At 63.2% G+C, this 26,402-nt stretch overlaps 1 protein-coding gene across 1 annotated transcript; it reads right to left on the bottom strand.

Moving 5' to 3' along the window:
- Positions 1–2,344: 2,344 nt before the first annotated feature.
- On the bottom strand, positions 2,345–20,186 carry PLBD2 (phospholipase B domain containing 2). The gene is made up of 12 exons (XM_051826590.3): positions 19,876–20,186; positions 14,676–14,769; positions 11,855–12,013; positions 10,538–10,638; positions 10,184–10,398; positions 8,517–8,614; positions 5,085–5,245; positions 4,515–4,610; positions 4,307–4,378; positions 3,635–3,787; positions 3,187–3,349; positions 2,345–3,056 (listed from the first exon to the last, which is right to left on the bottom strand). The coding sequence occupies exons 1-12, from the start codon at positions 20,139–20,141 to the stop codon at positions 2,889–2,891; spliced, it is 1,746 nt and encodes a 581-aa protein (XP_051682550.1). The 5' UTR covers positions 20,142–20,186; the 3' UTR covers positions 2,345–2,888.
- Between the last annotated feature and the right edge of the window lie 6,216 nt (positions 20,187–26,402).

Raw genomic sequence — 26,402 nt, 5'->3', positions numbered from 1 at the left:
CACTGGGAGCACGGTACTGAGCTGCCCAGCGGGGGGTGGGGGTGGGGGCGTGTAAGCTGGCCCTGAAAGGGGGGTACACCTGGCATCAAGGCTGTCCTGCAGCCTCTCCTGAAACCCCAGACCCCTGTTCCCAGTGACTGCGGCCACTCAAGTGCCGCCCACCCCAGGAAACCTGTCAGAGAACTGCTGGGGCTCACTCAGGGTGGGGGGCCCCTCTCCCCAGGAACATCATGCAGGGGGGGTCTCCCCCAAGGTCCACATGTTCCCTAGGAAGCAGAAAACCCATCAGAAACCCACCTCCTCCTGGCCTTCCCGCGGAGTTCCCCGTGGCAGGGGTAACCGTGAACTTTTTTAAAATTTACTTATTTGAAAAGCACAGTGACAGAGACTTTCATCCACCGGTTCACTCCCCAAATGCCCACAACAGCCAGGGCTGGGTCACGCTGAAGCCAGGAGCCTGGAGCGCCATTGGGGTCTCACACATGGGTAGCAGGAATTCGTGTACGTGGGTCATCTTCCACGGCTTTTCCCAGCGCATTAACAGGGAGCTGGATCAGAAGCAGAGCAGCCAGGACTCGAACCAGCGCCCCGACATGCGATGCCGGCACCACAGTGCTGGACCGTGATGCCCCCCAACTCAGAAACCCAGAACAGGAGATCAAGTCGGCCCCCCCAGCCCCAGCATTTTTCTTAGGGGATGGGGTGTGACTGAAATCGCACCCAGTTCAGGGAAACCTGAACCACGCCCAGGGTTCCTCCTAGCTTCCACTGCGGCCGCCCCTCCGCGCCGCACCGCGTGCAGGCATGAAACCCCCAAAGGGGGAGGAGTGGCAGGGACACCATGGGGCTGGGGCTGACCAGCCGGCCAGAGCCTTGTGCTTTTGGGAGCGGAAAGAAACTACAGCTGCCATCTTGCAGCTGAGGATTGTGGGAAACTTCAGTGCGCAGGAGCCGAGCAGGGCCGCCATGGCGCAGAAGCGTCCTGCCCTTGCTGGGCTGAGGACACACCCCCACACTCCCTGGCCTGGCTCCCTATCACCTTCACCTCCCGAAAGGCAGCAGGCGGGCCAGAATCCTAGGGAGAATTCTAGGGAATAGGTCAGAGACACTAGAATGTCCCACCCCCAACCCCGTGCCTCTGCTTGCTCATCGGTCAAATGGGTCTTTCGGAAGTCTCAACCTTAGCAATGGCCGTGACGATTCAGTGCACCAGAGCCTGCACCTGCCACTGCGGGCAGATGGGGAGGGAGGACGAGGGGCCCAAGTTATCCAGGCTCTGCTGTGCCCGAGGCTTGAGACTTGATGGTGAAGACGCTGCTTGCGACACCCGAGTCCCACATCAGAGTGCGTGGGAGGGGTCCCAGCTCCCTGCTGCGCACCCCAGCAGTGGCGGCTCAAATCTTTAGGTCCCTGCCTCACCCGTGGGAGACCCAGGTGCAACTTCAGGCTCCTGGCTTCAGCCTGGTGCGGCCCTGGCTGTTGTGGGCACACAGGGAGCGAACCAGCAGATGAAAACCTGTCTCTGTGCCTTCCAAATAAAAGGTTCAAAGAAATAAAAAATACACCTACAAGTTGTGCCCCACCCCCGGGCAAGGGCACTGCCCCGGCTGCCCGCTTCGCTTCCCGCGTGTGGGCTCACTCCGCCCACCGTCTCCAACCGTGAGCTTCATGGAGCAGAGAGGGACTGCGTTCTGGGCTTTGTGCTACAGGGCACCCCCGCCTTCCTAACACATCTGCCAACGGATATCCAGCAAGAGGCCCCTTGTGGGCTGCGCCACAGCCACCAGCACTGCACACAGCGTTAACCCATTTTACAGATGAGGTAACTGAGGATCCAACCGGCTAGCGTAAGGTGAAGCCAGGACGCGAAGTGAGGTCTCCAACTCCAGGGCTGCATGTGTCGTCCCCACAACAGCGCTGGGGGAGCCCTGTCTGCGGGGCGGGCTGGGTGTGAGTCCAGCTCGGGGAGCCAGTGCCGGCGTGCACGACACAGAAGGGCTCAGGGAGGTCTCAGTGGTTGAGGGTGCCCTAGAACTGGACCTAGAACACAACACGCACTCGGGAAACATTTGGATCGATGTGATATGGGTAATGGGTGGGTGGACGGGTGGCAGGTACACGAATGGGTATGTGGCTGGCTGATCAAGGAGTAGATGTGTGGGCGGATGGACAGAGGTGGCTGAAAGATGACCGGCTGGTCGGAGGCACTGATGGAGGCGCATGGGGGGGTGACTGTGCAGGCACCCAGGCAATCAATGGTGAGGGTTCGCAGCCGAGTGAACGGAGGGGATGTGCAGTGGATGGCGCCGCCCCAGCCCTCCCTGGTGCCCCAAGAAGCAGAGTGTGGGGCCACGACCTCTCTCCTTTAATGTGGCAAAGCCTGCACTCGGTACAGCAGGGGGAGGGGGCAGCAGTGGGGCCGCCATTCCCGCCCACCCGGGAGAGAGGGGGCTTGCAGGACCCTCCAGCCGCGAGGGGCCAGAAACTTTGGTTTTTGTTTGCTTTCAAGTTTCCGTCCTCAAGGAAACTGCTCAGGCAGGGAGCTGGGGGGGCTGCTTCCTGAGGGGCGCAGGGGCTGGACGCCAGCGCCAGCCACCACAGGGAACGACACTGGGCCAGGGGCTGCTCCCTGGGAGGACCCCCCCTCACCCGTAGGAGGGGGCAGCAGCACGGAGACGGGAGACGGCGTCCCAGAGCTGGGAGACAGCCGCAGGGGGCGGCGAGGGAGACAGGCTGGCGCCCCCCCGCTCGGGAAACAGCGAGTCAGCAGCCCCTCCCCGCGAGAACACCACCCCAGTGAGGAGGAGCCCCGCTGCCCCAGACCCCACCCAGAGTGCAGCGGCCCGGGGTGGGCGGGGCTGGCGGGTCGTCAGCAGGGAGGCGGGGCCTCAGTCCCACAGGACTCTGATGGGCAGGAACTTCCAGAGGTCAGGGTGGCCCATGTGCAGCTGGTCGCGGAAGGGCGAGGTACTCCACTGGAACGGGGGCACCTGGTCCCATGTGGGGCCGCTGGCCGCCAGCAGGCTCATCGCCTTGGCCAGCGACTTGCTGGTCACCTGGGCGACAGGACAGAGCAGGCCGCTGAGCCGCGCCGGGCCTGGATCCCACAGCGCTGCCGTCACCTTCACCTCGACCCCAACCACGGCCGATTTCCACCCAGACTCCTCCCACTGTTGGGGGGCGCACCTTCACGTCGATGCCCCCGTGGGAGCGCTGATGCAGCGCCTGGAAGGGGTACGAGCCGTTGGCGGGGTTGAGGTCGGAGCGGGCGGAGATGGCATTCTCCCCGTTGGGCTCGGGGACGCAGGCTTCGCACCGGGACAGGGGGTCGTGGAGGAAGTCATTGTACCTGGTGGGGATAGGCAGCCACGCCTGTGACTCTGGGAAGGGGAGGCCGAGGAGGGGCCCTGGATGGCGCTTCTCGGCGGCCCAGGCAACATCAGGGAGGGTGCTTGGGTGTCTCCCCGGGGACAGTGGGGAGCAGGTGTCCTGCCGGTCTCTGGCCCCCTTTCCGGGCGCTGAGCATCCCGCGGCACCCCGCTCATTCCCCAAGTCTCCGCATGCTCTCCTGCGGCCCGGCACACCCTCCGCCCCGCCCCGCTCTCGGGCCCCGCCCCACCCGGCGGGCACCCACCTCATGAGCCGCACCATGGAGTCCAGGTCGTGCACCCGCGACTGATTGCGCTGGAAGATCTGGGCCCTGGGGTTCTTGCTGTAGGAAAACCAGTCCCCGTAGCGCGCCACCAGCTCCTGCAGCCCGCTGGCGTTGAACACGCGCTCAAAGGACCTGCTGGGGACGAGGACGGTCACCCAGGACCCTGCCCCCACCCCGAGGCCTCTCCTGTCCGTGGGTGTGTCACACCACAGCATCGTGGCTGTCACCACCGGGCAGCAGTGACCGTCTCTCGCCTGGGCCTGGTGGGCGGCAGGCTTGGCTCCAGGCTCCAACAGACACGGGTTCCAGTCCTGGCTTCCCTGCCCACCAGCTGTGGAAGCTGGGGAACAGCTACTGGGTAGGAGGCTCGAGTGACAGAACCCAGGGGCTTGCGCTCAAGGGAGCGCCTGGGGCGGTGGCTGTCCAGCCCCGGGGAGGCAGGCCCAGCTGCAGAACCTGGCGGGGGTCAGTCCCCGTGCTCGGGCGCCCTCCCCCCCGGGTGCTGGAGCCAGGGGCCCACGGGCGCTGAGTGAAGCCGCACAACCACACTGCAAGGCTGCCAGGCTGAGCAGGAGGTGGGGAGGCCTCCTGGCTCTGTGGGTTTAGAAGTCTCCCTTCCCCTGCGGGAGGCGGACCGGGGCGGGCACGTACGGGATGTTGTAGCTGGCCCAGTAGGACGTCTGGTAGAGCTCCGAGGTCTTGTCGGCCACCATCACCAAGCCCCTGCAGCCAACGTGAGATGAGGCGGAGGTGGTGAGGAAAGGGACCCCCGAGGGTCTCAGCCTCACCCCGCCCCCTCCTCCAGTCTCCTCCCCAGCCCCACTGCCCGGAGCACCCAGCCTTCCCCCAGGGGACTCACGGGATCTGCTCCAGGATGGTGAGCACCCTGCTCCCAGGGCTGGGCCTGCCGGGGACGAACGCCTTGTAGTCCACGATCATCCACTGGTTGTTGTACCTGCCGTGCCCGGGCGGGGAGATGTGCAGAGCCCGGACCACTGCCCAGCCACCCCCAGCCCCGGAGCCCACGCAGCCAGGACCCTCGGGCAGCCGCCAGCCACCCTGACAACGCAGCTTGGCCGGCTGTCCCCAGACCCCTTTCAGCATGCTGCTGGCCTGCTCCAGAACATTCCGTGGCTCCCTGGTGCTCGTTAGCACAGAGGTCGACTCCTCTGCTGGCCAAGCCCTCTCTGGTTCACAGGGTGCATTACCCACCCACGTCTTCCTCCTGGGACAGCCCACCCACGTCCTCTCCTGGGGCTGAGCCTGGAGGGGAGGGGCAGCATCCCGTCCCCAAGCCTCAGTTTCCCCACATATGGAGTGAGGGGGGCTCTCAGCCCTTTCCAACTGCAGTGAGGACCTGCGGGCAGGCTCTGCAGGGGAGGGGTGTGCGTGGCCCCGGGCTCACCATCCCCTCGGCGGGCCCACTCACGTGCCACTGTTGAACTTCTTGAAGACATCGGTCCAGGTGGCCCCATCCAGGGCCAGGCGGTTGGCCACCACGTTGCGCACCCACTCCAGCACACAGCCCTCAGGCTGCACGTACTTCCACAGGGCCGGGTTCTTGTTGCCAATGGTGGTCTCCAGCGTGACCTGGGGGAGAGTGGGGGCACTGTACAACCCAGCCTGTGAGTTGGGTATTTGTTTGTTTGAACAAACAGATCCTGGTCTGGGTTCAGGCTCAGGTCCAGGTACCCGCTCCTCCCGGTCCTGCAGACAGCATCCAGCTCTCCCGGGAGAGGAGCCTCTAAGGGGGCTGCTTCCACGGCCCTCGCTCCCCATCACAGGGTTCACCTCATTCCCAGCTCGCCTTGCAGTCATGCGGGGAAGCCAGGCAGCGTAGGGCCGCTGGCCTGGAGACCCCAAGGGCCGAGGTCTTGGAGACCTTGCCAGGGGAGGGGGCCTGCGGTCATCTCCCCCTGCCCCACCCTGATCTCCACTGCTGACCCTAGTTCCTCGTCCCCCTCCCCACATCCTCCTGCAACCCTTGCAGGCAAAGCAAAACTCACGTCAACAGCCAAGGTAATTCTGTTGAACTTGACTTTCTACAGTGCACGTTAGGAATACAGGGATGGCAAATACAAATTACCCTACGTGGTGAACCTCACCTCCACGCCTCTAGAAATGTTAACATACTCTTCTTTAAAAAACAAAAACAAAGATTTATTTATTTATTTGAAAGGGGGTGTGGCAGAAGGAGAGACAGAGAGAGAGAGAGGGAGAGAGACAGAGACAGAGAGAGGTCTTCCATCCAGTGGTTCACTCCCCCAAATGGCTGCTACAACCAGGGTGGTGCCAGCCTCAAGCCAGGATCCTGGAACTCCATCTGGGTCTCCTACAAAGCGGACAGGGCCCCAGGCACTGGGGCCACCACGTGCTGCCTTCCCAGGTGCATTAGCAGGAAGCTGGATCGGAACCAGCACTCTGCTATGGGACGCAGCACCCACTACGCAACAACACAGGCCACCCCCTCCCTTTCCGGTTAACATTTTTTCCAGGGATGCACACTGCACCCCTCTACTCAGTACGGAGTCACCGGACTCGCCTTCGAAGATGCCTTCCAGGCACAATGAGCCTAAAGGAATGACCGCAGGCCAGCTGGTTTCCCCAGGCTCGTTCCCCCAGCCCTCCTGGGAGCGCAGGGCACAGGGGCCGGTGTCCCCCGGTTACTGAAGAAGAGGCCACAGCAGCTTAGGCACAGCCAGGGGGGCGGGGCCGACACCCCAGCCTCTCAAATCAGAGCGTGCTCTCCGCACCGCAGCAAGGAGCTAGCCCGAGCCTCCATCACTCACGCGGAGGTCACCGACAGCTCACACACAGCAGCACCAGGGGTGGGCATTTGCCACTGCGGTTAAGACACAGCGTGCCACACCAGCCTCCTCCACTGGGGGGCCTGGGTTCAAGTCCCAGCTCCGCTGCCAAGTCCAGCTTCCCATGAACGTGCATCCTGGGAGGCAGCAGGTGACGGGTTGATCAGCCAGGCCCCTGCCACCCCCGTGGGAGACCGGGCTGCGGCCCCAGCTCTCGGCTCCAGCCTGGCCCGGCCCTGGCTGCTGCAGCATCGGGGAATAACCCGGCGGTGAAAGATGGCTCGTTCTCCCTGCCACTCTGCCTCCCAGATAAATACATACCTCTTAAATAACCCATAAAAATGATGGCAGTATCTATAAAGGTGATTTGTTTTTAAGACAGACATCTATAGAGCAAGGCTTTCAATAACACCTCCAAGTGAGGAGCTCCTTCTCACTGTGAGAACATCCCGGGCTTCTCCTGGACCCGAGCTCGAGGGCCCCCGAGCCCCCAGGCCTCCTCCTCCTCCTGGGGTGAGACTCGAGAGGCCGCCATCCTGCGCGGGCAGAACACCACCTCTACTTCCACTGACGTCCAGCAGAACGCAGGCAGCCCCAGCCACACGTGTGGTCATGGGCACCCGCGTTTCCCAGGGCTGACGCCCCCTACACAGCGCTCCGCTTCGTGCTGCTTCCAAGTCAGCCTGGCTCCGCCACTGGGTTACCAGGGCAGGACATGAATGGCCAGGAGGGTCTGCTAGGTGCAGCCGCTCAGCCTGGGACGCCCGCACCCATGGTGGAGCACCTGGTGCGTGTTTTGGCCAATCTGCTTCTGATCCAGCCTCCTGCTCATGCGCACCCTGGGAGGTAGCAGGTGATGGCTCAAATGCGCGGATCCCCACCACCCGCCCGGGAGACTAGGGCTGAGTTCCAGGCTCCTCTGGCGCTGGCCTGGCCCAGCCCTGGCTACTCCAGGCATTTGGGGAGTGAAGCACCAGACCAAGATCTTTCACTGTCTGCCTCCCAAACAAAAGTAAATAAAAACGAACAAACACAACTGGTTCCCTTCATAATCCTACACACGTGGCTGACACATTTAAAAACACGAGCCTGGAGCTGGTGGTGTGGTCCAGCATGTTAGCGTCCCACGTGGGCGCCGGTTCAAGTCCTGGCTGCTCCCTGCTACCACACCTGGGAAAGCAGCAGAGAATGCCCCAGGTGCTCGGACCCCTGCCACCCACATGGGAGACTCGGTGAAGCCCCTGGCTTTGGCCTGGCCAAGCCCTCGTCACTGCGGCCATCTGGGGAGTGAACCAGCAGAAGGACAATCTCCCCCCCGTCTTTCTCTCTGTAACTCTTTCAAATAAATCAAATCTTTAAAAAAATTAAAACGTTAAGTCTGAGGAGGGGTCCCCAGCGCCCTATGTGGCACAAAACCCAGCGACGGACAAGACCGGGGCAAGGGTCCGGGCCCGAGCCTCTCCTCTGTGGCTTCCCCAGCCCCGCTGCGGCCAGGGGCTCCCCCGCCCCCTCCTGGCCCTCTCAGCCTCTCTCCCAGGCAGACAGGAGGGGCTGGCCCGCCCTGCGGGGCGCCGGCGGCCCTGGCACGGAGGGCTTTCACAGGGATGGTTTCTGCTCCCCGGCGCTGTTGCCCTGGAGATCCCGGGGTCCCTGTCTCGGTGAGGGGGGAGGGGGGCGTGCCAGGAACAGGGTTCTGAGCGAACCTGGGTCCCGGCCAAGAAAAGCAATCCAAACAACACACTGTCAACAGCCATTGAGAAGACCTGGCCAGGCTGCGGGGCTTCGGGGACGGCCAGAGGGAGATGGGACGGAACAAGGACGGCTTCTCCCGGACACGGACAACAGGGGCCGCCGAGGCCAAGGCTCCCGGCGGTTTCCGAGGCCCCGGGCAGCTGCAGGCTGCGGGGGCTGCAGGGGGTCTGGGAATGTGCACCTGAACCAGGACACAGCAGGGAGCTGCGCCCCGGGCGGGCGGGGGGGGCGGGCACGCCACCCAGCTGAAGCGGTGCATTGCGCAGGTCCCCGGGGTGCCGCCGACACGGCGGGTGACTCACCAGCCCACTGCCCAGGACGTAGAAGTCGTCACAGGAGAAGATGGTGCCGGGGTAGGACGAGAAGATCACCCTGTTGCCGGGGACCAGGGGGTAGTCCTCTGTGGGGCGAGAGTGAGCCCGGGTGCTGGCCAGACGGGCCCCGTGGGGACCCCCGCGGCCCCTCCCACAGGGCTTGGTCTCCAGGTGGAGCAGGCGGGCCTCGGAGGAGCCACACACCCTTCCTGTCACCTGGCAACAGAAGCCCACTACACGCATCGGCTGCCCATCCACGCGGGCTTCCCCATCCGAGGCTCAAAACTATTTTTTATTGCAAACCTGACGGGGCAGGTGTTTGGGGCCGAGGTTGAGCAGCCACTCGGGACACCCCCACCCACAGAGCCCGAGTTCCAGGCCCGCTCTGCGCCAGACCCCGGCTTCCCGCTGACGCGCGCTGGGGGACAGCGGGTGGTGGCTCACGTGGTTGGGTCCCTGCCACCCACGGGGGACACCCCGATGGGGCTTGGGGGTCCTGGTTTCAGTTGCTGGGGCATCAAGGGAGTGAACCAGCAGACAGAAGCGCTCTCTCTGTGGGTCTGTCTCTCTCTCTCTGCCTTTCAAGTCAATTAAATTTTAAAAGTTGTTTTTTTTAAAAAAGCCAGTAGCAAAATATATTTGCAGGAATATATATATATATGCATATATATTCACGAGTATATGTCACTGCATATATATTTTCTTTGGCGCTTCTATTCCTCTTTTCACATTTTTGAGCTAACATTTAAAACTCACATCATACTCAGAGGCTCACTGGTACAAAGGTCACAGCACAGACGGTGGCGGCAGCAGCCGCGGCTGTGGCGGGAAGGGGTCCACGTGCGCGCGTGGGGCTCGCGCCGGGCTGCTCAGCCTCCCTGAGCGTCAGCCAGGCCTCGGGGCCGCCTGCCGTTCCTGCCCAGGCACCACATGGACCAGGCTGGGCTCAAAGGCCACGCAGGCCGGTCGTCCCTGTCACTCCGGGTGACCGCCAGTCCCAGACGTGGGAAGGAGGCCACCCTGGGCCAGCCCCTGGAGATGGCAGCGTCATCAGCGAGCCCAGGCAGGAATAACCGGGCCCCAGCGGATGCGCAGACATGGCAACAAAAGAGAGCTGTCGGTGGTTTTTAAATTCCATGCGCTCGGCTATGCAGCCATAGCTAACTAACATGCCTTGTAAGCTGAACACTGGAAGGGAACAGGCGCGTTCAACACCAGGAGGGGCCGCCGAGGCGCAGTGGGTGAGGCCAGCACCTGTGCCGCCGGCATCCCACAGCAGAGCGCTGGCTGGCGACCCGGCTGCTCTGCTTCCCGTCAGCTCCCTGCTAACGTGCCTGGGAAAGCAGCGCAAGGTGGCCCAAGTGCCTGGGCCCCTGCCACCCGTGGGAGACCCAGATGTAGTTCCTGGCTCCTGGCGTCAGCCTGGCCTGGCCCTGGCTGTCGTGGGCATTTGGGGAGTGAACCAATGGACAGATCTCTGTCTTTCCCTCTGTGTCATTCTGCTTTTCAAAAAATCTTTAAAAATCGTAAAAAGGAAAAAAATAAACAGACTTCTAGCCTGGCCCAACGGGGGTGGGGGGTGCAGGGCGGTGTCCGTACCGCCCGCACGGCCCGCATGCGCACGCGCACGCGCACAGACGCACCCCCGCACCTACCTTGGGGGCCCTCCCTGAACTGGAACCAGTACTTCTTGATGACGCGCAGCATGTGCTGGTAGGAGTTCCAGGTATTGTGGGCGACGAGCAGGTCCCGGTGGCCGGGCAGCAGCTTGATGAGGGCGGAGCAGGAGCCAGAGCCCAGGGCCGCCTGGGTCTTGGTCCTGTTCAGAGCCGGCTCCAGGTCTTCCAGGTCGCCGGAGATCTGCAGCAGGCTGAGGAGGGCCGGTGCGGAGCGTCACCAGGCCGGCTGCCACGCGTGCACTCCCTGACCCGGGGGCCGGGACCCAGGTCCGCGTGACCCGTGGGCTGCATGGCGCCTTTCCCGCCCGCCCAGCCCGGGGAGGCACTCACAGGAACCCCAGAGGTTTGATGGTGAACCTCCCCGTGGGGAAGGTCACGCGGCCCTCGTAGCTGTCCTCCAGGCCTTTCAGCTGCAGGAGTGTCAGCCGCACCTGGGGCAGGGGCAGGGCCAGAGGGAGGGTGAGGCCCCGGCCTCCAATGGATTCACTACACGTCCCTGCCTGGCGCTGACCCCGAGTCACCCACACTTAGGAGCCAGCTCAATAGCTACTTCCTGCAGGAAGCCTCCCAGCTGGCCCGGCCCACTGCCTGCTGTCCCCTGGTCTGAGGTTTGTTCCCGCCTCGTGCACCTCACTTCCTCCCACTGCCACTGTTCTGTCTCTGGCGCACCACCCCACGTCCCCCACAGGGCCTTGGCACATTCCGGACACACAACAGGCATCAGTAAGCACCTGCAGGATGGATGGATGAGTGGATGGATAGATGGGCGGATGAATGAGTGGGCAGAGGAGGAGGAGGGGTGGATGGACAGACGGATGGATGGATGAGCAGGTGGGTGGACGGATGAGTGGGTGGGTGCACGGATGAGTGGGTGGGTGCATGGATGGATGGATGAGGAGTGGACAGATGGGGAGGAGGGCTGGATGGACAAGCTAATGAGGAAGACTGATGAGTGGATGGAAGAACGGATGGCTGGATGAGTGGAGAGACGCGCAGGTGAACGATGGCTGAGTGGGTGGATGGATGGACAAATGAGGGACTGGGTGGCCGGCGCATGGGGAGACGAAGAGATCTTGGGCAGAGAACTTGCTCTAGCAGGAGTGTGAGCAGGCATGTGGGGAGAAGGCCGGTGGACGGTGAGCAGTTCGGCCGAGGGCGCTGAGGCCAACCCAGCCGAAGCTGGGCAGCCGTGCAGACAGGCAGACGTGCGGACAGGAGACGCGCTGCTGCATGCGCGTCACACACTCCCCGGGTGTCAGGAACCCAGAACCACTGGCTTTCGCATGGACGGCTCAGCCAAGAGCCCACAGGCAGAGCCCCTGCCAGGACTCTGCTGGCTGCCACCCATCAGCAGCTCACCCGGGACAGCAAAGCAGACATCACAGCACCCGAACGCCCAGGTTTGCCCGTTTTCCTCTTCCCCTGGTTCCCACTGCTCTCACCCGCGTCCACCGCATCCACCTGTCCCGCAGCCGCAGGGAAAGCAGCGGGCTACCACTTAACCGTGCGTGTCTGCTCGCTGACAGCAGGACAGCGTGGGGCGGGGGAGGGGCCGCATGAAGGGACAAACAGGCGGAGACTGAAGAGATGGGTGAGTGACAGGAGGGCGAGGAAGGACACAGACGGTGGCCAGGGGAGCCGGCCCACCTGGTGCCAGTAGGTGGAGTCCTTGTTCCGCTCCATCTCCTCCTGCATCCACTCCAGGTTGGCCTCCAGGAACCGCTTGAGCCGCTCGCAGTAGCCGACTTCGTACTCGAAGGGGCCGCAGTAATTCACCACCGTGTTCATCCAGTGCATGTAGATGAGCTGTGGGCGAGGCAGCGCGGCTGGGCCATCGCAGCCCACCCGGCCCCGGGAGCGCGCACACTTCCCACACGTCCGGCTCTCAGCCCGCACCAGGGCCCAGCGCCCCCGGCGACTCCCTGCTCTGAAGGCCATCAGCGGCCAGTCGGGGCCAGGCGGCACACCGCTGCTCCCGGGCCCCCCCCACGCGTCTCTGCTCTGACCCCTGCAGTGGGCCTGCCAGCAGGGGTCCCTGCTGACTCACCGGGCGCGGGCTTGCTGAGCCAGCCTCCATGATGGACCCTGGCTGCATCTGCTGGGGGTGGAGCCTGGCCGTCCCTGTCACCCGGCTCACAGCCAGCCAACTCCCAGACACGGGACAGCCCATCGGGCCGGCCAGCCTGCCCCACCCGACCACGAGCCCAGCCAAGGTCAGCCGGGCCTGGCTCAGAACAGCAGAACCACCAGGTTATCCGCAGGTCTCTGTGCTCTGCAGAGGGGCCTGGGTGTCCAGAGCTGGTGCTCAGGACATGTTTCACACAGCCAGACACCCAAACCGCACAGTGCTACAGAGCAGGCCTCCTCACCCGCTGGCGGCACAGCCAGGGGAGCGCCTGTCCCAGGGTCACCCTGGGAACCAAAGGGCCAAGATCGGGAACCCCCGTCAAGATGTGGGTGTGGAATTTCCAGAGCACGGACCTCACCTGGCCACACTCCTCACCCCACTGGGAACGTCCCCAAGCCACGTGGGGCAGCAAGGGAGATGAAGCCGCACCCCACCCCAGGCCCAAAGATTAGTGAGCCCTGCGTCATGGCCGTCCCGCTGAGACATATTCAAATCCTGCCCACCCCTCCAGATCCACAAATGAGTGCGTGACCTCCTCCAGGCAGCCCTCCGAGGCTTCTTCACCATTTCCTCTGTGCCCATCTAAGACCAGGGTCTGAGCTGGGGTCAGGGGACACTGCGGGGGACAAGACATGACCACTGCCCCCAGAAACCCACAGGCGAGAGGGGCAGGGAGCAAAGCCACGCGGTTAGGAGCAGAAACGTGAGTCAGGCAGAGCCAGGTCCACACGTTGGCTCCTCGGTGAAGGAGCAGTTCAGCCGTGGGGAGACCACCCCACCTCTTTGGGCCTGGGCCTCCACACCTGCCCGGTGGAGGTGGCCGAGCCTAGGGGCTGACGTGGGGCGCAAGGACACGATGGGCCTGCGACTCCTGTGCAAGTCACAAGACTGTGGGCCCCGGTAGGCCGGTAGGGTGCAAGGGAGTCCCGCTCACCATGGTGCACCCAGAACCACCTGAGCCTGGCCCGGCACCTGGCCACACCCCCAGACACCAAGGGACCTGGGAGGCCACCCAGAAGCAAACTGGGAGCCAGAGGGGCGGGGACGTCTCATGAGGGGGTCCCGGGCACCTCAGGTCCGGTCCACTCACTCGCTGCCGGCACTGCTCTACCGTACGCCACTGTGCAACCGTCCCCCCGCCCGTCGCTCACTCACTGGCTGGGGGCGTGCCAGGTCACCTCTCCACCTGCGGTGGGCACTGGCACTCAGCCCAAACCCTCATGCCCTTCTTTTTTTTTTATTTTTTATTTATTTATTTATTTTTTTTGACAGGCAGAGTGGACAGAGAGAGAGAGACAGAGAAAGGTCTTCCTTTGCCGCTGGTTCACCCTCCAATGGCCGCCGCGGCTGCGGCCGGCGCACCGCGCTGATCCCATGGCAGGAGCCAGGAGCCAGGTGCCAGGTGCTTTTCCTGGTCTCCCATGGGGTGCAGGGCCCAAGTACTTGGGCCATCCTCCACTGCACTCCCTGGCCACAGCAGAGAGCTGGCCTGGAAGAGGGGCAACCGGGACAGAATCCGGTGCCCCGACCGGGACTAGAACCCGGTGTGCCGGCGCCGCAAGGCGGAGGATTAGCCTAGTGAGCCGCGGCGCCGGCCCCTCATGCCCTTCTAACACGAGCTGACTCCCAAAATGGCCTGCTTTTAAAAAGCTCAAAGCAACGAGCCGAAGCAAAGGGAGACGCTGGGCGCAACCCCACCTGCACCCACTTCTACACGGACGCCCACAACGGGAAGGCAGCAGTGACCAGCAGGGACGCAGTGTGCGTCCATCCCTACAGAAGGTCCAGAATGAGCCAGCCAGGGAGACACGGAACACGCGAGTGGCTGCCAGGGGCCACGGGGAGAAGGACCCGGGGTGTGGTGACCTGGGTTCCTGGTGCAGCGATGACAATGTTCGGGAGTCAGACCGCACTGATGGCTCCACAGTCATAGAATGTGCTGGAAAACCATGCGGCTGTCCATTTTAATTGGTGCACGCTGCGGTGTGTGCAACAGACCTCGACATAGAAGACCAGACGAGCGGGAGCGGGAGCGGGAGCGAGCCCATTTGGGGGCAGAGGCAGGGGCGGGGACCCTGACGCTATCCATAACACTACAGGATGGTGTGCATTTTAGTATCACGGCACAGAACATGCTGTGCCCTGCTTCCCGCCTCACGTCGGACCAGGCGGAACTTTTTCGCAGTTTTTTGTAGAATGCACGTGCACTTTGCCTCCCCAGCTGGACGGCGGGCTGGGGGCAGGCGAGGGGCACTCTGCACGCACCTCAAACACCTAGGGTACCCCGGGAACACCCCGGCTTGGAGAGGGGCACCCCGGGTTTCCCTCCCTTGGCCTCACCTCCTCGGACGCGGAGGCCTCCACCACGCCCGCGGCGTAGGCCTGCAGGCCGTCATCGTAGTCGCCATTGGTGCCCACTTCCAGAAAGGCCCACCTGCAGGCAGAGGGGAGCCCTGGTGAGCGCTGGGGCACTGGCTGAGCAGGCCCTTAGCCAGCCACGCGGCCGCCCCGGCCTGAAGCTCACACCAGCGCTGGCCTGCCTGTGCGCACAGGCCGTGGTCCTCAAAGAGCGGCCGTGGCTCCACGGGCACGGGGCTTTTCATGTTAACCGACGTGGCCCCAGACCCAGCACGCCTGCGGGCACCTTCCGTGCCTGGCACCTCCTGGCTCCCTCGTGGCAGCCCCGCAGGGTGGCGCTGTTTTTTTTTTTTTTTAAAGATTGATGATTGATTAACTTGAAAGAGTTTCAGAGAGGGAGGGAGTAGATGAGTGGATCTCCTACCCTCCAAATGCCCACATCGGCCAGGGCTGGGCCAGGCCAAAGCCAGGCGCCTGCAGCTCCGTCCAGGTCTCCCACACGGGTAGCAGAGACCTAAGCACTTGGACCACCACCTGCCGCCTTCCGGTGCATCAGCGGGGAGCCGGGCTGCTCTGATACGGAGGCCGGCGTCCCAGGAGGCGGCCTCACCCACTGCACCACGCCGCCAGCCCCCGGTGCTGCCATCGTCCCCAGGAAGCGAAGCGGGGGAGTTAACGCACAGGCTCCGTGCCTGCTGGGGCCAGGCCGCCACCCCCACCACAGCCCGAGGACCCGCCCCTGCCCCATCCGGGCTGAAGGAAGGTGGACGGGCGTGGCGGCTGCCAGACCAGCCTCGGGGAGGCCTCCTGCACCCTCCTGCGCCTCTGCCATCACCGTGGGAGGGAGCTGCCCTGGGGAGCCCACTGCTCCCAGGAATCCCAGAGCACACGGAGCAGGGAGGCCGCAGCCACCAGCCAGGTCCCTGAGGGCCAGTGATGACGGCCAAAGCCACGGGGCTTGGGGCTGGTGCCCAACACCAGCAGATGCACCTGGCAGGCGCCCAGGGTGGGGGCCTTCTGCGTAGCAGCCAGTATCAGGGGGCCCGGGTTCAAATCCTGACTGCACTGCTCTTCCAGCTTCCTGCTAGAGTTCGCCACGGGAGGCAGCAGATCATGGCTCAGGTACTGGGGTCCCTGCCACCATGCGGGAGACTGGATGGAGTTCCGGTTTCCGGCTTCAGCTGGCCCAGCTGTGGCTGCCCTGGGCATCCAGGGGGGTGAGCCAGTGGGTGAAAGACCTCTCTGTGTCGCTCTGCCTTTCTAGTAAGTAAACATCAATAAATACAAATTTTAAAAAAACAACAACAAAAGAAAGACAGGTGCCAGTCAGCCAAGGGCAGAGGCGGGAGCCCAGCCCAGGCGGGCCCACTCCTCCGAGGCCGTGTCTCAACTCTGCCGTGTACCCAGGTCACCTGAACACCAGGGAGGGCGGCAGAGCTGGACGTGGAGGCTGGGGTGGGGCCCAACCCCAGGGGACCCAACTCGAGCTGAGCATAGAGGAGAAGGAAGGGTGGGAGCTGACCGTCTCTCCCCCCACCCGCCCCAGACATGGCGCTGCACACCAGGCTCGGTGGCTGTCCTGGCCCTGAGGGCGAGTCAGCTCGTGATTTGACGCCTCTGGTCTAGAACAGCTCGGGCTGGGGAGGCTGAGCCCTGAGCCTCAGCCCCCAGTGCTGCACCCCCTCCCCTCGCTGAGTCCCCCCCCATTGCTTCCGGCCCGGCCACCCTCACCCAGGGTCCCCTGTGTCAGCGCCCAGCCAGGGACCTGAAGCAGCTCTGCTGGCATCAGACTCAAAACCCTGCCCCCTCCCACACTGCCTGGCCTGTCTGCACGGCGGGAGGCATCCCCGGCTGCCATGCGATTGATGGCTTTGAGTCATTCTGGCAAACCCTTCCCGGCGCGGCGCGGCGTGGCTCTGCCCGTCCTCGGCAGGTCAGCCCTCGCCTCGCTTCTCGGACTGCTGACGTGTGAGATCGCTATCGGCCGGGTCCACAAGGCCTGCTCGTTCTGTCCCTAATGCACTTGCTTGGCAAAAACAGACAGCTGCCCGCACTGGATCCCTCTCCGTCACCTTGCCTGTTTCTCTGGAAAACCTACGGGCCACGCTGTGCTTCTGTGGGGGGCAGCCACGCCTCCAAGATGGCTCAAGGCGCCTCTTCACCGAGGCCCCATCTGAAAACCCCAGACCATCGAGGTAGGATGGGCAAGCGGTCACAGGTATGCACTGGCCCCCAGCCCCTGGGTGCCTGCCTCTGCGGGCGGTGGGCGGTGCCTCCTTATCCGGGCTTCTACTCCTTCCTTATCCTCGCGAAACACCGTGAATTCAAAGAGCCGCTCAGGGCAGGCTCAGGGCAGGCGCTGCGGTGCACTGGGCTAAGCCACCGCTGCACCCCTACTGGGGCTGAGTCCCAGCTGCTCCCCTTCTGATGCAGCCCCCCGCTACTGTGCCTGGAAGCAGAAAGTCACAGCTTGAGCACTTGAGTTCCTGCCGCCCAGGTGGGAGTCCGGGATGGAGCTCCTGGCTCCCGGCTTCAGCCTGGCCCAGCCCCAGCTGCTGTGGCCATTTGGGGAGTGAACCAGCAGATGAAAGACCTCTCTCTCTCTCTCTCTGTCACTGTCTTTCAAATAAATAATTAAGTCTCTAAAGATTTTTGTACTATTTTATTTGATAGACAGAGATCTCCCCAGCGCCTACCAACTGCCTCCTGCAAAGCCTGCCGTGGCTGGGACCGGATCAGGCCAAAGCCGGGAGCCAGAAACGCAATCCAGGTCTCCCATGGGGGTGGCAGGGGCCCAGTCACTCCAGCTGCCCCTGCCGCTCTTAGGGCCCGAAATAAGAGGGCGCCGGAGTCAGGAGCCAGGCCCTGTGACGTGGGATACGGGCGTCTAACCGCGAGGCGACACGTCCACCCCACCTTCCGCATTCTCCGTGGCCCGGGTTTCTCTTCTGCCGGGTCTTCTCCATCCCTGTTACTGGGCTGGGCTTTTGCTTGTTGACTGACTCACGTGTTAATTCCCTCTTACTCCTGTTCACTTCCTCTCTCAACTCCGTGGGAAGCAAGGAGGGAGAAGTGAAGGGTGGAGGGCTCAGCTTGCGCGGGGCCAAGGCCAGACCGGCTCAGGCTCTGCCCAGGGGTATCGGCAGCCTCCAAGCACCAAGTCCTAAACATTTCTGGGCTGCAGGGCGGGTGCTGGCCCACAGAGGGGAAGGATTACGGGGCAGAGAGAACTGATCCGACCATCTTGGGGCCCCCAGTGGCAAAATCTGGAGATTTTTTTTAAATTTTTTTTTATTTATTTATTTTGACAGGCAGAGTGGACAGTGAGAGAGAGAGACAGAGAGAAAGGTCTTCCTTTGCCGTTGGTTCACCCTCCAATGGCTGCCATGGCTGGCGCGCTGTGGCTGGCACACCGCGCTGATCCGATGGCAGGAGCCAGGTACTTATCCTGGTCTCCCATGGGGTGCAGGGCCCAAGCACCTGGGCCATCCTCCACTGCACTCCCTGGCCACAGCAGAGAGCTGGCCTGGAAGAGGGGCAACCGGGACAGAAACCAGCACCCCGACCGGGACTAGAACCCGGTATGCCGGCGCCACAAGGTGGAGGATTAGCCTAGTGAGCCGCGGCGCCGGCCTAAAATCTGGAGATTTTACAGGGAGGCAGAGGGACCCCAACTCCAGAACACAGGAGCCAACCCCGACCCACCCTCCCAGCGGGAGGCTGCCGATCGGGGCCAGGACGCCCCACATGTCTCCCTTCCTCTCATCCCCGAAGCTAAGGCTCTCCGAGGACCTCAGCCCCCCCACTCGTACAATCAGGACCCCAGCGTGGTGTCCCCGGCATCAGCAGCCTCCGGGCCGGCAAACATGGGGCCAGGGGTTGTGTGAGGAAGAGCCGGGAAGGAGAGCCGCCCAGGAAAGGTGTCAGGACAGGACAGCGCGTGGGCAAGAAACCCACAGGAGTCCCGAGTCACCTCTCGGGCCTCAGTCTTGCCAGCTGTGAAATGGGGGTCCCTCAGCAACCAACACAGGGCTCCCTGGAACCCCACTGACCTGCCACTGGGCTTTCGTTCTCCCCTTGGGGCAGCAAGCAGGGCTCGGAGAGGTGGGAGGATTCACCCCAGGTGGCACAGCAGTGGACCACGGTCAAGGTTTCCCATCACTCCCCCACTCCTCCCGGCTGGCCCCAGGCAGCTGTGTCCTGTCTGCTGGCCCCAGCCAGGCAGGACCACAAGCATACGTGACTCAGCAGTCGCACATCTCCTGTTCCCTCCAGACACCTGCCCACACTGTGGCCTCCTCCGCCCGGCAGGCTTCCCAGATCTGTTCTACCCGGCATCCATGTTTACGGAAAACCCACCCACCCCCAATCTCCCACCAGCCCGAGAGCCACCAAGCACCACCAGACTGGGGGTGTCCTCAGCCCTCCATGTCTCCCTAACTCCAGGAGAATCCATGCAGCAGGATAGAAGGGGGCCACGCCCGCTGGGGGTGGGGTAGGGGTGCTGAGCACTGGGATCCCCCAGGATCGGGTGGGGGCACCCCGTTCTCTGCCGTCCCCCAGCACGGCGCGACTCTGCTTTGCTTTCCCTCCCGACACCGTCTCTCTCTCTCTCCCACTCAGCGGGAACCGGCTGTGCTCTCAGCTCTGGGTCCCTAAGGTCCCTAAGGTCCCTAAGGCCACGCACAAGGAGAACAAATGAGCACCAGCCCCGGGCAGGCCAGGGAGGGGCCTCACACAACTACAGCCGGGCCACGGGAGCCCAGGCAGGCAGGGGAGTCAGGAGAGGGTACCCGCGGCAGCAGGCGCGGCGGTCTGACCGCCCGCACGGGGCACCTGCGGCCACAGCATCCGGGCCGAGGACTGGCGCGCCCGCGAGGACACACAGCTGGGTCTCTGTGAGGTTAGAGACCCTGCGCTTTCCGACAGGCCTGGAAGCCAGGTGCGGACAGGCACAGAGAAGCGAGCCGGGGCTGGGCTGCCAGGGCTGGGGCTGGCCCGCGGGGCAGGACCGAGGGGGCGGCGGCGGGGCGCTGGACTCTGGGGACAGAAGTGCTGAGGGCCCGGGACTGGCCCCAGGAGGGAGGGGCGGCTCCAGGGGGCCCCCACCCCCACCCCAGCCGGGGACCTGCGGCCTCGGGGCGGGAAACGGACCCCCGCGCGGGGGCGGGCCAACCCTCACCCGGTCTCGTGGATGGCGTTGGTGAGGTTGGCCCAGGCCACGGCGTCGGGGTGGCGACCGTCCACCAGGCGCAGCTGGCCCGTCGCAGCGTCCAAGAGGGCCGAGCGGCAGCAGGAGGCGGGCGGGGACGGGGGGTCGCGCTGCTCGCCGCCGCCCGGGGCCGGGGCCGCGCCCGCCAGGCCGCCCAAGAGCAGCCCGGTGAGCAGGGCCAGAGCCAGCGCCCGGGCCAGGCGGCCGCCGGCACAGCCGTCCCTCGGCGCCACCATGACCGCGGGAGCGGCGCGCCGCAGCCCGCGTCACGTGACTGCGCCGCGCCGGGGGCGGGGCTTGGGCCGAGCGTTTCCGGGATGGGCGGGCCCTGGGAGGGGTGAGCGGTAAGGGGCGGGGCGCGCCTTAAAGGGCCCGGCGCCGCTTTCGGTCCACGCACACCCAGCGAGAACTTTTTACTTTGCAAGTGTCCAACCTCGAAAAAAGCTGCGATAGTAGGCAATGCCCATACGCCCGCCATGAACTGACTGTCACGTTTAAGTGACTTCTCTATCTGCCTAACGCTGCTGAATGAGTTCAGCCAAGTCACCACCACGCAGTGACGTCATCCTCACGGTCGGCCCTCCAGGGCCCAGAGAGTTCGAAGACTTCACTGCGCCTGCACCGGCGGCGGCACCGGCTCTGCGTTCGCTGTCACACACTGGAGTGGATTCGGAGGACGCGGGAGGCTGTGGCTCACACGCACTATGACGTCACTGATGGGGCGCGGGCGCGCGTGACGTGGGTAGAGCGGCAGGTCGCCAACTACTGCGCGCTGTCCCCTCGAGCATGGTCTTGATCGCGGTTCGTAGGTCTGGAACTTTCCCCCGGAGGTGGGCGTCCGCGCCCCGGCTCAGGACGCCGCTGCCCGCTCCAGCTCGCGGCCACGGTGGTGGCTCAGCGCCTGGGCCCTGCACCCGCGCGGTTGGAGCTCCGGGCCCCGGCCGGTGTGGGCCTGGGGGGTGGCCAGCAGGCGGGAGCTCGCTCTGTGCGTGTGGATGTCTGTCTCTCCGTCGTTCCAATTAAATAATTTGTCACTTATCATTTCAGAACCCGCCTACCTCGCATCAAGTGCAGGACTAAACCGATCAGGATGTCAGGGCAGGAGACGGAGCAGGCGAGGCTGAGGAGCCCGGGCGCCTCCGTCTGGGTCTGGGGGGGTGGGGTGGGGGCTGAGAACTCGGCCCTGACGCCTGCATTGGCCGCAACTTCGCGTCAAGCTCGAGACAAAGTGGGAGAAAACATTCGCATCGCGTAGAGTCCAGAAAAAGGGCAAAGATCCAAAGATCCTCAGCGCGGAACCGCAGAGCCATGATGGGGGCGGGGAGTCTGAAAACCAGACCGAAAAACTGGGCAAGAAAAACCATGAATGTGCAATTCTTGAAAAAAGACCTAAGAACATGTGTGCCCTGGAGAGCCATCTTGACTGTTAAAAAAAAAAATAAGTTAGGAATGATGTTTAGAAGATTTATTGTATTCATTTATTTGAAAGGCAGAGATACGGAGAGAGAGGGAGAGACAGAGACAGAGAGAGAGAGAGGTCTTCCATCCGCTGGTTCACTCCCTAAATGGCTGCAATAGCTGGAGCTGGATGGGTCCAAAACCAGGAGCCAGGAGCTTCTTCCAGGTCTCCCACGTGGGTGCAGGGGCCCAAGGACTTGGACCATCTTCTACTGCTCTCCCAGGTGCATTAGCAGGGAGCTGGATCGGACGTATGGCAGCCAGGACTTGAACTGGCGTCCGTATGGGATGCCCGGCTGAGGGCCGTGGCCTTACCCACCACAGGGCCCCAGCGCCGGTGCCAAGAATGACCTAAACTGGTGGGAGGCGCTCGCTTTATTCGCCATAGGAGAAATGGAAGCTGTGCAGACAGCCGCGCCACGGAGGCGATGTCACAGGAATGTAGAGTAGGAACGGGGGAGGCTGAGTGAGGGGTGCGATTTTTTAAAGAGATTTGTTTACTTAGAAGGCAAAGCGACTGGCATTGAATAAACCGTTGGGGGGCAGGTGTTGGGCTCGGCAGCTAAGTTGCTGCCTGGGGTGCCCACAGCCCTACCAGAGCGCCTCGTTCCAGCCCCCGCTGCTCCACTTCCGATCCAGCTTCCTGCTCACATGCACCCTGGGAGGCAGCAGCCACGGCTCGAGTCCTGGGGTCCCTGCCCCCGCCCGCGAGGTCCTGATTGAGTTCCGGGCTCCTGGCTTTCACGTGACCTGGCCCAGGATGTCGGGTGCTCTGGTGGGGACCAGCAGATGGAAGCCGTCTCTCCATCGGTCTCTGCCTTTCAACTAGAAACAACGGTGAGCACACATTGAAGAATAAAGCTGCAGGCGCCTGAGTGCTCTGACATCACGCTGCCTTGTCCACAGCAGGCGCTACCCACAGACACACGGCACACCCAGTCGGGGTCTCTTCTCCCTAGAGGGAGGCCAGGCGATGGCCTGGAGGTGGCGGTCACACCACACCCTGCGGTCTTTCTCCGGCCGAGCGATGCTGCAAGCCAATTCTGAACCCGTGGACCCATGTGGGCTCTGACGCTGACACCAGGAGCAAACCAGCAGGTGAAAGATCCCCCCCATCTCTGTTTCTCTGCCTTTCAACTTAAATGAAAATTCAAAAAACATTTTTAAAGAGAAAAAAAAAAACGCCAAAGCCAGGACAGCTGAATGAGGAAGAGGAACCAGCCAGCCATGAAGAAATCTTGGGCAAGAGCCTTCCAGACAGAAGCAAGGGCGGCAGTGTGTGCAAGGGTCCTGGGGCACCGAGGAGCTTGCCTTGTTGGGAGGACAGAAGGGAGGACCCTGAGGGCAGGGTGGCGACGTGAGAGAGGGGAGGACTCCTGGCTTGCCACAGAGTAACCCCCCAAAGCTTCCTCCAGGCGCCTCCCCCCACTGCCTGCACTGCCGGTGAGCTGAGCCCCCTCCTCACCCTCTCAAAGGACTCCGTTGCTGTCAGTACCCACAGTACCCATCATCGCCATATTTGCTAATCATATACTGGGTGTCACAATCACCCGGGAAGTTCCCACTGCCACTGTTCCAATTGTGCAGAAGGGGAAACCTGTTCAAGCAGATGACCTGACTTGTCCCCGTCACAAAGCCTGCAGAGACAGCACTGCGGATGCTACCCACTGCGGCCACCAGGGGGCGCACCTCGCCCGGTCCCACTTGCTTGCCCAGGCAGTGTTTCACACCTGGCGGACAGAGGCCAGACTGGTGCCGCCCGCAGCAAGCGTCCCTGCCCCAGCCCTGTTTCCTTAGGGTCCGTGGTCTGAGTGACGTCAGCACTCCGAGCCAGGAGGATCCAGCCGGCTGCACGAGGGTTGGCACTGAGTGCACTGAGACACCACCCCGGGGCTGCCTGAGGATGCCTGGGGCTCAGTCCCGGCTCTGCTCCTCACCCCGCTTCCTACCAATGTGCACCCTGGGTCTAGCCGCTCTGGAGATCCAGCTGGTAACCACTACCTAGAAGGGACCCAAAGCTGACAGAGTGAGGCGATGGCCGGGGTCTCGCCAAAGCTGACCCGGTGACCGTGCCAGTGGCAATGGCCCCGTGGAAATGCACATCTCGGACAGGAGCAAGTGCCGGCCGCGAAGCCCGCGCCATCTGCTGGAGCTGCTGACTGCTAAGTGGCGCCTGCCCTGGACCTGCGGTGCAGAAACGCAAGCCCCTGTCACAAGGACGTCTCGGAACTGTGTTCTGGTTGTGTTCATTTACGTATCTGAAAGGCCAAGTGAGAGAGAGGTTCGCTCCCCAGGACCATAGCTGCTGCCTCCCAGGCGATGGAAAGGAAGTGGAGCTGAGACTCGAACCCAGGCCCCGTAGTCTGGGAGGCCGGCATCCCAGCTGGTATCTTGACCACTGCACCCAGCCCCCACCCCACTCATTTCTGCTGGTTTGGGGTTGGGTGCAGCACAGCCTGCCGGGGTGCCGAAGGCACCTGTGTGCCCAGCGGCACAGGCTCCAGGGTCCTTGCTCCTCGGCCTCCCTGGACTACACCCCCACCCCCGCACTCACCGTGTTCCCCAGCTCCCTCCCTGGACTGCGGCGTGGCGGCAGCGGCCACTTCCCAAAGGCCGACCCCCTGGACCTTGTGTCTTAGGCGCAGGATCGGGGTGCGGAGGCTTCCTTCTCAAGGGGAGGGGACGGCCGTGTCCGGGCACTGTGCGCCAGGCGCTGCGTCAGGTCCACAAGAGTCAGGAGGGGGCGGACGGCGGTCGGAGGCCCAATGGTGACCGTAGCCGCGGCAGCTTCCGGGTGTCCCACTCCATGGCCCGCTGAGTACCGGGTGCCCCAATTTTTCAGATGAGGAACGTGTGGCTCAAATGGATAAAATGATGGCTCCAGGGTGGCCGGGGCACAGCAGAGCTGGCATTGACCTGGGTCTGGGTGGCCCCCGGCACTGCTCCTGTGCTGTCGAAAGGGCCTGTTCCAAGCCAGGAAGTGGGCCCTGGCTCCGACCCCCAGAGCACTGGAGCCAGGCCAGGCCACATCGGCCCCCTTCTCGGTCCCCGGGGGCCTCTCAACAAATGGTCATTCTGCTCCCCGCCCCACCCCCATCGCACCCCAGTCCTGGGAGACAAGGAGGCGGGGCCCTGCCTTTGCAGCTGACTCGGCACGGTGACCCCCAGCCCTGTCCTCGCTGGGCCCCTAAACACCGGGGTCACGGAACCCACGGGGAAGGAGGACTTTGCCCTGAAGTCAGCAGTTCTGGAGCTGCAGCCCCGTGCAGCAGCTGACCTGGGGGGCAGCAGGCTGGGTCATTCCCTCAGGACGACTCCAGCCGTGGGTGCTCTAGTGCTGGCTGCCGGGACACAGCGTCAGGCCGAGCCGGGCGGCGCCGGGAGGGTTCTCGGGCGGAGGAGGACTTTGCAGTAGTAGTGGGATGGTGGTGACGACCGCGGCCTCTGCGAAGGGTGCCCAGTCCACGCCAGGCATGAGGTCTGGGGCTTCACACCCAGTGTCATCTCGCAAGGACCCCATAGGTGGGACCAGCCCCTGGTTACAGGGAAGGAAAGTGTTTCCCATGGGTGGCACAGAGGCCCGGCGCCCCGGGGCTCCAAGCACATCAGGCTCCGCCCTCCATGCCATCTGCCCCTCCTCCAGAAGTTAGGAGCCCGTGGGGGGCAGCAGGAGGGAGGAGGACCCCCCCGGGCGGGGCCCTGCGCTGGGTCAGGTGGAAGTGGGGGCAGTGCGCAGAGAGCTCTCCCAGGGCAAGGAGGCATGCTGGGGGTTGGAGAGGAGGCCAGGAGCGGGCGTGGGCCCAGCAGCGGCCTGCCGGACACGCCTGTCCCCTGCTTCGCCTCCTCCATTTCTGGCCCCTCACCAGGGCCCAGCCCACCCCCTGGAGGAAAGGTGGGCGGCAAGGCTGCCTCAACCTCCCCAGGAGCCTGTGGGGCTGGGGAGGGCGGCAGCCACCAGTCTTGACCAGTTCCCCACATTCTGTTTTTAAAAGCAATGCTGAGGGGGCAGCGCTGTGGTGTAGCGGATAAAGTCACCGCCTGCAGTGCTGGCATCCCATATGGGCGCCGGTTCAAGTCCCGGCTGCTCCACATCTGATCCAGCTCTCTGCTGTGGCCTGGGAAAGCAGCAGAAGATGACCTAAGTCCTTGGGCCCCTGCACTCGTGTGGGAGACCTGGAAGAAGCTCCTGGCTCTGGCTTCGGATCAGTGCAGCTTCGGCCGTTGTAGCCAATTGGGGAGTGAACCAGTGGATGGAAGACCTCTCTCTCACTCTCTCTTTCTCTGCCTCTCTATAGCTCTCCTTTCAAATAAATAAACTTTAAAAGAAAAAAAGCAGTGCTGGGGAGTGGAAGGTTTAATTTCCACCTGCAGTGGCAGCATCCCGCATGTGCACTGGCTGGCGTCCCAGCTGCTCTACTTCTGATCAGCTCCCCGTTAATGTGCCTGGGGAAGTGGTAGAAGATGATCCAAGTACTTTGGTCCATTCTCTCCATGGAAGACCCAGAAGAAGCTCTTGGCTCCTGGCTTTGGCCTGGCCCAGTCCCAGCCATCGCAGCCATTTGGGGAGTGACCCAGTAGATGGACAGTCTCTTTCTTTGTCTCTCTCTCTCTCCCTCCTTCCCTCTCTATCGCTGCCTTTCAAATAAATAAATAAATCTAAAAAAAAAAAAAAAGTGACGCTGGGGCCAGCATTGCAGTGTAGCAGGTAAAGCCACTGCCTGCAATGCCGGCATCCCATATGAGCACGGGTTCAAGTCCCGGCTGCTCCACTTTTGACCAGGCTCCCTAATGCACCTGGGAAAGCAAGGGAAGATGGCCCAGACGGCTCCAGACTCCTGGCTTCGGCCTGGCCATTTGGGGAGCGAACCAGCGGATGGATGGAACATGGGCCTCTCTGTCTCTCTCTAAAGTGCTTGCTGGGTGGGGTGGGGCCCTCCTGGCCCCCCCCCCCCAACCGGGATCTTCTCAAACACCTCTTATAACTATTCATTACGGAGCAGGTTGGCCCTTTCCTGCTCACTCGGGACTCGAAACCCCCG

The sequence above is a fragment of the Oryctolagus cuniculus genome, chromosome 21, assembly GCF_051225735.1.
Source record: "Oryctolagus cuniculus isolate XC-2025 breed Fujian yellow rabbit chromosome 21, ASM5122573v1, whole genome shotgun sequence".
NCBI classification, from domain to species: domain Eukaryota; kingdom Metazoa; phylum Chordata; class Mammalia; order Lagomorpha; family Leporidae; genus Oryctolagus; species Oryctolagus cuniculus.
The sequence above is the reverse complement of the archived record's forward strand: the minus strand, read 5'-3'. Positions and strand labels throughout refer to the sequence as shown.